Source organism: Etheostoma spectabile, chromosome 4 (genome assembly GCF_008692095.1).
Source record: "Etheostoma spectabile isolate EspeVRDwgs_2016 chromosome 4, UIUC_Espe_1.0, whole genome shotgun sequence".
NCBI lineage: Eukaryota > Metazoa > Chordata > Actinopteri > Perciformes > Percidae > Etheostoma > Etheostoma spectabile.
In genome coordinates, this window is record NC_045736.1 from 7,934,531 (window position 1) to 7,946,363 (window position 11,833).

Below are 11,833 nucleotides of genomic sequence, written 5' to 3' on the forward strand. Positions count from 1 at the left end.
AACAAAGGTCAGATATATTGCATAAATGTCTAGTCGAAAAAGGGCATAGCAACCTGTGTAAAAATCAAGACTTGAAACGAATCATGACCTTAGAATCAAAAATGTAATCGACTCGAGAATTTGGAGAATCATGACACCCCTAGTAGTTAAGTTAAGTCAGAAAAAGTGAGCGTCATGTGGCGCTGAAAGGCACCAAATTTTTTTATTTAAATAGGACAGCTAAAGTCCTGAAAGGGGAGATAGATGGGAAATGACATTGAGCAAAGAGCCATAGGTCGGAGTCGAACCTGCGGCCGCTGTGTCAAGAAGTAAACCTCCATCTATGGGTACGTGCTGTACCAGCCGAGCCACCCAGGCACCTGAAAGCGCCGTGTTTTATGTTGACACCATGTTGTGCTATTTCATTTTGAGATTATTTTCCATTGGATATTGAAGTTTTTAGGCATATGCTTGGTCAGGTGGCACTATATCCATTGATGATTGGTATTGATAGAATTTAATTCTTGCACATTTTGTTTTGTTGTGCATGATCAACAAAACCCATATTGCACCATGATAAGGATAAGATTTATGAAAATATTGTTGTAATAACTATTTTTGTGCATGAAGATATAAGAGCTCAGATGACTTCCATCCTGTTCTATTCCTGCATTGGATTCTTGATTCTCTGGTAAACTGCCAATATTAGCCTATTTTGTCTGTGAAAGCTAATGAAGCTGGCAAATACCCAATCTCCAGTTAAAAAGGCAATCATTTTCACTGCATTTGGTTGCCAGCTTTGCCTAATGAACCTTTGTTCGCTGATGTTTTCCTGCTAGTTTGAATTTTGGGGGAAATAACTAGTTTTTAATTTGTTCATTCTCGGGAAAAAAAACACACATTGCTCATTCATAAAGAGTGTTGCCCACACTAAAAATCTGCATTCCTGTCTGCCAGTGGGCTCGGAGCTTTCAGCTGTTTTGTCCCCCTCCCTGCCAGAATCAGCAGCAGCAGCGATGAGTCACTCAGTGTGTGAAACATGACGTCATTCGTGTCTTCCTCTTCTGTTCTTCGTGTCCAGGGCTCCTGACAGGAGGACACACCATGCTACTGCACTGAGCCGGAGGGAGAGAAAAGAGAGAGGCCCCAGAGGACCGCTGAGGTGGTGGCTGGTCTTTATCTGGCTGGCTAGCTGCTGCCTCTTCAGTTCACCTGATCGCTGTAAATATTGCTGCCTTTTTTTCATTTTGCATGTTGATATGGTGGTAGTCTTAAGAAAGGTCTTTTGGAGTGAGTTTGTAATTAAACTTAAAATTATCTTATTTTATAACTGAGTCTCATGAATGGAATGGTTCTAAGCTAAAACGCCATGACACCTAAAAGAAGAAAGTAAAAGTAATAAAACAACATTGTTGGATTTGCTTTTTTTTCCCCATCAGGTCCTTATTCGGTTCACATTTCCAACCTGCTGTTAATGTTTCAAACTGAGTTATTACAAGGGGATTTGGTTTTACAGTTTGCTTTTACAATATAAATGAAAACATGTTTCTTACGTTACAAATTTAAGATGGTAATAATCTTAATTTGTAACCAACAATTTAGTTTTTGTATCTGTTCAGATTAAGATGGGGAGTTTTTGAAATTTGAAAAGAATAAAAATTACGCTGCAAAGACCAGTCATTTAACTTAATACATTTTTAAATTTTTCAAACAGTTTTAGCTTCTTTTTTCCCCATCTCTGTGTTGTTTCCTGTCAGCCCTACCCTGAAGGCTAAGGCTTGCTATGGACTGTGCTTCGCCCCCAGTCCTGCCCAGTACACTACCTTAGTGGGTTCCCCTCCTCTTCCTGTGTGTGGTTCCCATCCAGACTCACTGTACAGAGTCGAGCACAGATCTGGTACCACCTACAGGTAGATAGTATAGTAGTACACTCTAACACAAATACTCAACACATCTGTTTCTTTCTTGTTTTCTATGCTTTCTCTCTGGTCATTAATTGTCAGAATTGTTACAGCCCTTTGGGGTTAAAAACTGCTGGATCCTTCAATTGCCCTCTCCTTTTCTTTTGTCTCTTTTCTTTCAGCCCCTCCTGGGTTCTCCACCCAATCCCCTCCCCAACTCCCACCCTCTCCCCCTCCCCTACAAGATGTCAGTGAGCCTGACAACAGACATCCAGCAGGAGGGAGAGAGTGGGCCAGTCATCGAGCCCTGCAGTAGAGGCAAGACCTCCCCTCAACCACAAGGCACAAAGGAAGGGACAGGAGAGGGCCTGGAAACTGAGGATAGCTCCCCACACGATGCACAGGTGAGAGAAAGAGACAATTTAAAAGTGTTAGTGTGACATTTTATGCCATTGCATTTTAATAATTGAATTAAACCACTTCAAGGCAGAAAATTAGTGTGTTTACATGCTCTGCAATAACTTGGTTTCAGCACAACCAGCATTTGTATTCAGCAGGTTTCTAACAATGTGCCTCTCCTGTCTACCATAGTTTTAAGCCAGATTTAAGAGGACAGGCTCTATATTGCCATATGCAATTTAATTCTTCTTTTTCCTTGAATTTTATGCACAACCATTTATTTATTTATTTATTTATTTATTTATATATATATACATACACACACACACACATCCTTATAATGAAGGTAACAGCTTATTAAGTCTAAAGTATCCTATCATTAGCCTAACATTATTAATAGGTCTAAATGAACATTTAATTAATGTTTTTGTTAGAATGCACTGAGGACCCACGTGAAAATGAGAGGCAGGACATTAAAGAAACATCTAAGGAGATTTGGCTGGAACCTCCCACTGGGGGGGGTGTCTTTCCACTATTCCTATACTTTCAGGGAGGGTTTGCAGGTGCAGGTGTTTAAACACACAGCGGGGCTGCTTCAACTCGTGTACTGCTTCAATCATAAAACAAGGAAGTAGTCTAGTATTGGTTTAGGACGAGAGGAGAACATTTTTCTTTGTTTGAAAACATTAAAAGTAAAGTTAGGTTTTACTGTAGGCTTCCAGACTCATTTTAAAAAAGGATGAAAGAAAAAGAGAGAGAGATTGAGCTGAGAGCATTGCACGGGTAAGTGAACGAGCGCAGCGGTGCTGTAAGAAAGCCAGTGAAGTGAAGGTTATTTTCTGATTGTCTCACGGAAGTTATATATTATAACACAAATAAATAACCATCAAACCTACTTACACCAATGATGAATGAAAATGTAAAAATAAAAGAAGTTTTTTTTGTTGGTCAAAGCAAGGGTGCCACAAGAGAAGGGTTAAAGAGCTGCAAGTTGCCGACCCGTGGTTTTGGCAGAAACTGATTTATTTAGAGTTTAGTTTAAAAGTTTGCACATTTTCACCCCTATTAGGTACGCTTGGTTACAGATCTGAGCAGAATAGGTTTGTGCAAATGTCTAAAAGGGCTGCTCAAATACATTGTGCAGAAAAACATGAGATTTTGTAAATATACATGACTGTACTACAATTGCAAGAACTTAATTTACACCTATTTTAATCCATAGCCCTTTATCATATACCTTTCTTTTTACCTTTTCAAACCTTTTAATTGACATTGAAGTTTTAATATTAAAATTTGTAAATTAACATATTTATCTTGCAGAAACGGGCTCCTAATCACAGCCATGGCAGAAAAAGGGCCAAGGTAAGTAATTCATGGTCTACATGGTCACTACAAAACCAGATACTTTCTAAAAAGTCACCCAAAATACGTTGTAATCCTGTTCCCTTCCATTATTAACGTTTTATTCTATAGGTCTGTGACCTCACCCACCTACTTCTGACAGTTGAAGACCATAATATGATAACAAGATGTTGGTTTGCTAAATAAATACATCTTGTCAATTGACCCCTAAATGGAAGTGGAGCTGCTTTCTTTTATGAAAAAGAAAAAAGAGACATGTTGTTCTGAGCTTTCTAGCTCTGACCAGGTCTTGTGTTTTGACATGTATGCATTTATACCACCTCTAAATACCACTTCACATTGTATAATGCAGCATTCACCATATTTGTTGTAGAAATTTGGGTTTGTGACCAAATAAGCACTATTATTTTGTATCATTTTTAGTACATCATTGTTTTTATCTGTTATTAAACACTAGAATAAGAAGGGGAGTTTCAAAATAAATAAAGTGAAACAAGCACCGTTTTTACAAAATGTTTGCATTGGAAGAATTAAGGAGACCTTCTATACTGTCATAATTTACAATCAGACTTGAATTGTAGGTGTACAGAGCTTTGAACCATGTATAATTACATCATTAGCATCAGCTCATTCATCATTGTCTTAAGTTTTGTCACTTGATCACTTGAAGAAAACACAACTAATTGCATTCATAAACTGTAGTTCTCTTAAACGGAACTCTTAATCATAACTTGAAGATATGTGTACAGTTGGGCTCAAAAGTTTGGGCACCCCAGGTAAAAAATTTTAATATGCGTAAAGAAGCCAAGAGGCATCAAATGACAGATTAGACATTCGTATAATATGTCACAAAAAGTTAGATTTTATTTCCATCATTTACACTTTAAAAATAACAGAAAACAAAACAATGGCGCCTGCAAAAGTTTGGGCACCCTGCAGAGTTTATAGCCTTTTGGAAAGCTGAGACCTGACAGGTTTTGCCATGGCCTTCACAATCTCCTGACCTCAATATAATTGAAAATCAAAGGACCTTTTAAAGAGACAGACAGCCCAGAAATCTCAAAATTTTAGCTGGGGTGCCCAAACTTTTGAGCCCCACTGTACATTGTTTTTAGGACTCTGCGCATCTTTAAAGATGTCAGGCAGTGGTTGGTCATACTTGGACATGAGAATCCCACCCTATCACGTGTGTTTTGGGAGTGGCTTTCCAATGTGACATCCAATGCTTGCCCTGCTCCTAATAATACCTCCTGTAAAAAGGGATTAGATCAAATGAGTGTTTTCACCACAGTAAAAACATGTTTAAAATTGGATCACCCTTGTTTCATTTCCCTCTTGGTTTTAGAACTTATCCCAGAAGTGTAACGTGAAGGAAATAGAAACTAAAATAAACTAAACTAGTCTCAACCAGGTTATGTGCTTATCCATCCCGCCTAGGATCACCCATCTCCCAGAACAAATAATCTTGGGCTGAATGGAACGTGGGACCCTGCAGTCCGACATCCTGGTTTACATATTTATTATACATCGTAGTACCTTATCACAGGACCACAGGACATGAAGTTATTGGTTGTCCACTGTCTTACATTTCCAATAATTTGGTGTCTTTTAATCCAAGTCTATACAATCTAGAGGGAGTCCAATAGAAAGAATTGCATTATCTTGAACTGAATGAGGTGCACCCTGACAACGTGTGGCTGTTTTTTCATTTCTTTCTTTTTTTCAAGAAACTGATTTTAAAAAATAATACAAAAAACTAATTTAAAAAATGAATTAAACTCTCATTGCTTATTGTAAGAGGACCTTGTTTATTGGAAATTATTAATGTAATCTTATAGTAGGAAACTTTTAAACTGATCTTCTACATTTAAAATCCCTAAAACCTAATTAGCATTACAGGTAATTTATGTGTAATTCTCTTTCAGTCTAATGCCAAACTGAAGCTGGTACGGAGTCTGGCAGTGTGTGAAGAGTCCTCTGGTCCGTTCTCCAATGATGGACTTCCAGAATCGGTACTGTTCTGTCTCTAATCCCTAACCTTTGTCCATACCCTGCACTCTGCCTAGCCTGCAATTTATTGTATGCAACTACAGTTTGTGTAGGATTAACGATGCTTAATATACTAAACAAAATTTAGAATTCAAAATTGTACCATCTTTTCTCATAGCAATGGAATGTGGTTTTCCAGGATATCATCCAGCTTCACATCAGCTGTCCATCAGACAAGGAAGAGGAGAAGTCCTCAAAGGACGAGTATGAAAATGAAGAGAAGGAAAAGAAGGACAAGGCTCCGCGAAAGATGTTATCACGTGGTAAGATGTAACTTGGAGGTTTAATGTAATTTAGTGCCTGTTTTGGTACTGTGCTTATTATTATTATTATTATTATTATTATTATTATTATTATTATTTCTACACAAGACAAGATTAAACTATATCACATATTTGATAATAAATATAGTTTTTTTTTCTCTCTCTCCATTCTTCCTACTAAAGTACCATTAATGCTAAATAATTGTCTGTTAACGCGTTTGTGTGAGCAAGAACAGTGAGCTGGTGTCTCATGCTATCTTACACTTATGTGTATCCTCCCTGAACAACCTGGAATGTCGTTGCTGGTGTGTTGGGGTGCCGTTTTAGAAGCTATGCTTAGCCAAACCAGTCTCTTTACGATTTTTCCCTTTTGCCTGCCTATTTATGCTTTCCCTTTTTTCTGTTAGACTCCAGTCAGGAATATACAGACTCCACGGGCATTGATGTTCATGAGTTTTTGGTCAACACACTGAAAAACAATCCCAGGTATGAGATTGCCATACATCATACCTTCTGAGCTTTGGTCGGTTCCTCGCCACACTCTAGTCACTGACGCGTTCCCTCCCTCTGATCTCTCTCCCTCCCTCGCTCTCTTCCTCTTTGGCTCAACAGGGATCGAATGATGCTGCTCAAACTGGAACTAGATATCCTGGAGTTCATTAATGACGACAAGTAAGCCACAATCTTCATAACCGGTCTGTTGTATTTAAATTTAGACATTTTACGTCCATTCCTTTTATTTATAGATTAGAGGTAATGAGATAAATTTGGAAAGTTGTATTTCATTTTTACGGGGCAAGTCTATGTTCCCCTGAAACCAGAATGGTGTTATCTTAGTAAGTATTATGATTTCAAATCTGTCTGAAAGCAGTAAATCATGAAGCCAAATGAATTGTCCCCAAAGTAATGTGCTTGTCAAAAAATCAACTAAAAACTTTTTGTAGACAGGATAATTGTTGTGTTAAACAAGAAAACAGAAGGATCACCATTAACCACCACAATAACCATAGAAAATATCTAGAATGCAATTATGTATGGGAATGGAGTTTCAGAAAGCCTGGTGTTTTGCACAAACTTTTAGAGCACAAATGAATTTGTCGTTTTTTTTATACAACAAACATAAGAGGGTTATGTTCTCAACATTTTTTAAATGCTGAAAAGAAATCTACACATTATAAAATAAACATTACTGCATTCAACAAAAATGTAGTGATCAAGCAGTTAATTGCAGTGTTGAAATAACATGCTACTTTGTCTTTTGTGTCCCTTGCAGTAACCAGTACAAGAAGTTCCCTCAGATGACGTCTTATCATCGTATGCTGCTGCACCGCGTAGCTGCCTACTTTGGCATGGACCATAATGTGGATCAGACGGGCAAGGCTGTCATCATCAACAAGACAGGCAACACACGCATGTGAGTGTGGTTTCTAACTTTGGTCCAAACTTCAACAGCTCAGTCTGATGTGTTTTTTTTCTTTTATATTGGTATGGTAATAGGGGTTTAAGTAGGGGTTATTATAAGCAAATAAAATCCAGAAGTAATGTTAACAGCCTCAAAGGAATTTCTTATTAGGGCTGTCAATCGATTTAGAATGAGTTTCCTAGTAAACTCTCGATTAATCACGAGTCATTTGCAAATTTTTTATCTGTTCTGAATGTACAAGTTTTTAATGCTTAAGTGGTATTTGAGACTCAGTTGACTGCTGAATGCGCTCATGACCGAGAGCTACGTGACACATGCTTATATATCAATGACAACTGGTGGGTTAAATCGTCCATCCTAATAGAGTATGCCCGGCAGACTCACAGCTGACTACCCCGCAGCTTAACTATTTGATGCAATGGAGACAGGCCCCGACAGCCTCTCCGTGGTCCGCATCACCGGTAGCGCCGACATGCAAACAGATCTTGTTTGGGAAAAGTGACTGCATATGTCTACGACAATATATGCAACATGGCTGCACAACCGGTCGTGGCTGCACAACCGGTACCAAGGTTTCCCACCGACACTGAACGTGGAAAGTCCTAGCCCTAACTCTCCCTGATGGGTTAACTGGGATTCCATTGCCTGCATCTTGGTTAAAGGGTAATGATTGGTTAAGGGTCGGCTATTGGTCAGAAAAAAAATCAAAATTATCATCCCTTAAAGTAGCGTTTTTTTATTCTCCCCTTGTACTTTCTCTACAGCCCAGAACAAAGGTTCTCTGAACACATCAAGGATGAACGTAACATGGACTTCCAGAAGAAATTCATTCTTAAGAGAGACGATGCCAGCATGGACAAGGACGATAATCAGGTAGGCTGCATTGTATACTGTGACATATGTTAACTCTAACTAAAAAAGGATAGAGAGACAGTTTTTAGAATGTGATGACATAGGACTAGGGCTGAACGATTTTGTGTTTTAGCATCAACATTACGATGTGCGCATGCGCAATAGTCACATTGCAGGACATTGCGATGTTGACGCAAAAACGTTTTTGCTGCTTGATTGAAAATTAAACTTCCACTGTTCTCCTTTTACATGATTATTACCGGCCGACCCTTCCCCTTTAAGACAGGTAGCCATGTGTTTTGAATTCACCAACGTGTGTATGTGACGGTAGTCCGACAGGGTTTGTTATGGGAAGTGAGGCTCTCTGTGTGTAGAAAAGTACCGTAGGCAGCAGCTGACACAATGATGCGCATAATTTTGATGGGTACTCAGTGAAGCTACATTAGTCAGTTTTTTATGTTTGCTACAAATACAAATTAAATCACTTGATTAATACAACATAATTACAACGTCTCTCGGCCGTTTCCCCCCGCAGACAGCTGCTACCAGCCAGGCTAAAGCTAATATAGTTAGCTTAAAGAAACAAGCAGAAAGCTGCTACCTGCCAGGTTAAAGCTCATATAGTTAGCCTAAAGAAACAAGGGATCTGTCTGTCCCAACTAACGTTACGGTTCGGAGCCGCAACACTAATCACACACTAATCTACTACAGAAGTCTTTGTCTGACGTAATTTCCACTGATTTAATTGTTCATGGATACACAGTTTGTTGCTAGTGCGCGTGACATACAGGTCTGATCAATTTATCAAACAAACGAGCTGGCCCCGCTAGTCAACCACAACCTGAAATTTAGAGGAAGCAACATGCAGTCACTGTCATTCACATTAGCCTGGATTGATTATTATATGAATACAATCGTGTCATGCTAGTCAACCAGCGTATTTCTACCTAATTTCCCTCTCCAAAATCACTTAAGAGTAATGTTAGTCACAGCGCTTACTTGCTTTGGTGTTTGTCAAGCATTCAAGTTTAACAAAGAATGGTTCTATATGGATGCACTCCCCAAATAGAGCTATTTATGTCATCTTTTAAAAATTACTTTTTCTTTTTTCATATTGAAATAAATATCGCAGGGGAAAAAAATATCGCAATGTAAGATTTTTTTTCAATATTGTGCATTTCTACGTAGGACTATTAATTACCTTTTCCAGATCAGATGAAAGAAGGCGATGTCTACGTTTGATGCCTACTAAGCTGTGAATCAAACAATCACAGATTTCTGGTGGTGATCCCTTAGACTATCTGGGCATCTGGAAGTAGGAGTAGTTGTGCTGTAGCATCATGTTGACCCAGCCTTGTGTTAATAATTTAAAAGAACTCTTTCATTATTTTAAATAAAGACACAGAACTTAACAGAGGTGCCTTGAATCATCTATCAATGGTAGCTATGTGTAAGAGCATGCAGAGCTTGAACAGTGATTACTGTACATTATTGTAGTTGCCCAGTTGGCAAGTGGGTGGGAAATGGCATCTGTTCCAACAGAGATGAAAATTGGCAATCTGTTTGACTTGGGGTGAAAATAATAACTTTTAATGGAGGCAAACTCAGTCCCCACGTTTAAGCTGTGTTTATGTCCAAACCAAATAAACTCTGTCTACACAGTTTTTTTTTCTTTAGATATTATGCTGATTGAACATCTCAAGCTTCTTGTATGCACACTCATTTTGCTTTTGTGAAATTGTTAAAGGCTTAGTTAGCTTGGAGATGGCGTGATACCAATTTTCCATTTCCAACACCAATCCTACCAACACTGAGTGTGTACTTAACTATTAATTGGCCATTCATATGCAGGAACTCACATGTTTTTGGTTCTCTCTCAAAATCACAATTTTCAATTAGCAAGTATTTAACATCTCCTCCATTGCTGTGTGAGCCACTCAAATGTTTATCCCGTAACTGTGCGTTTTGCAACGCAAAACAACTTGACACTGTGTTTGGACTTAGATATAATATAAGATACACATTTACACTTTGCATGTCAGCTAAAAAACTGGAACATTTGTTATTCCTTACAAAAGTAAGTTAATTGCTTACTTGTACAGGTTTTCAGGTAAGCATTAAAACCCACATTTTAGACCACAGAAAGTTATTATAAAAAAATAGCATACTTGCTTTGTTGCTGTCTGAACCCAGTTTCCCACTCTTTTTTTTTATTATTTCTTCCAACAATGTATGTTTGAAGCATTTACACTTACACATGCACATTTGTGGTGTTAAACCTTCCCACGCAGATTCCACCCATCAAACACTCATTTCGCATTTTCCATTCTGTTTGTTTTGACAGAAAACAGCCGCCCCCCGACGCTACTGTTATAATGGGACTTATTGCTACTTATCTTTACAGCAGTTCACACACACTGTGGCTAAACATATATTTAATAAAGTTTAGCATATATTTCTAAATACTGCATATTAGATTGTAACTGTCATATTTCCAATTCAATTGTTTACCCCAATGTTAGATCCGTGTGCCGCTGCAGGACGGGCGACGTAGCAAGTCCATTGAAGAGCGAGAAGAAGAGTATCAGCGGGTACGAGACCGGATCTTTGCCCGAGAAGTAAGTATTGGACCTGGACAGGGTTACAAACACTAGGCAAGATTAACTTTAAATCACAATCCATTTCTCAATCATTATGTTAGCTTCAGCTTCTTTAGACTAGTGAGAAGGTGGTACATGTTTTACTTTTGACCCCCTTAATACGAAGCAAACTGTACTTCATCCCAGGGTGCCTGAAGAGGTAAATCTATATAGTATTCTTATTTCATGTTGGTAATAATCTTGTGGGAACCTCTGCTGCGACATATCACATCCTAAATACAGATGATGTCGAACATGAAATCTTCTAAAAGGTTGCTATGCAAAATGTTTTGGCCTTAAGTTTTCCTGGATGAATAAAGCATTTCATAATGTGCAGGTGTCCTTTTTTTTACAGTCCTCTCAAAATGGATACATCAATGACAACAGGTAAGATGATTCATCCCACTGGAGGCTCTAATCTGTGCAATGTACAAGACTTTCCTCTTAAAGCTAGAGTTTGCTTGTTAGGTTTTAAAGGTGGAGGGCTGTAGACCTGTGAACATAACACATTTTACAGAAGTATGTTCTATGCTAGACTGTGAGGGACACACTGTGTTTGAGAAAGATCAGTGGAACAACTGTTTTCTCCATCTGTAGTCACCCTGGCCATTGAGGTTGAAAAACTAGGACATAATATGCAGAGACAGACACATATTTTTTATATATATATATATACACACACACACACACACACACACACACACACACACCGGCCAGGCCAAAGGTTTGTTACACCTTCTCATCAATGCGTTACTTCATTTCATGACTATTTACATTGTAGATTTCACTGAAGGCATCAACTATGAATGACACATATGGAAGTATTTACTAAACAAAAAGGGTGAAAAAATTGAAAACGTGTCTATATTCTAGTTTCTTCAAAGTAGCCACCCTTTGCTCTGATTACTGCTTTGCACGCTCTTGGCATTCTCTTGATGAGCTTCAAGAGGTTGTCACCTGAAATGG

General features: G+C 38.4%; 1 protein-coding gene across 18 annotated transcripts in view; it reads left to right on the top strand.

The window, feature by feature from the left end:
- Positions 1-11,833, top strand: part of r3hdm2 (R3H domain containing 2) — a 79,175-nt gene that overhangs the window by 38,884 nt on the left and 28,458 nt on the right. For 9 of the 18 annotated variants that reach the window (XM_032513422.1, XM_032513431.1, XM_032513427.1 and 6 more), the window contains 12 exons: positions 1,061-1,200; positions 1,737-1,889; positions 2,063-2,284; positions 3,600-3,641; positions 5,567-5,653; positions 5,809-5,953; positions 6,361-6,439; positions 6,566-6,625; positions 7,227-7,367; positions 8,141-8,249; positions 10,751-10,846; positions 11,205-11,254. In XM_032513422.1, coding sequence (XP_032369313.1) covers positions 2,126-2,284; positions 3,600-3,641; positions 5,567-5,653; positions 5,809-5,953; positions 6,361-6,439; positions 6,566-6,625; positions 7,227-7,367; positions 8,141-8,249; positions 10,751-10,846; positions 11,205-11,254 — 968 coding nt within the window. In that variant the 5' untranslated portion in view covers positions 1,061-1,200; positions 1,737-1,889; positions 2,063-2,125. The remainder of the gene's footprint in view (positions 1-1,060; positions 1,201-1,736; positions 1,890-2,062; positions 2,285-3,599; positions 3,642-5,566; positions 5,654-5,808; positions 5,954-6,360; positions 6,440-6,565; positions 6,626-7,226; positions 7,368-8,140; positions 8,250-10,750; positions 10,847-11,204; positions 11,255-11,833) is intronic. The other 9 variants (XM_032513424.1, XM_032513428.1, XM_032513436.1 and 6 more) reach the window with 3 other exon arrangements.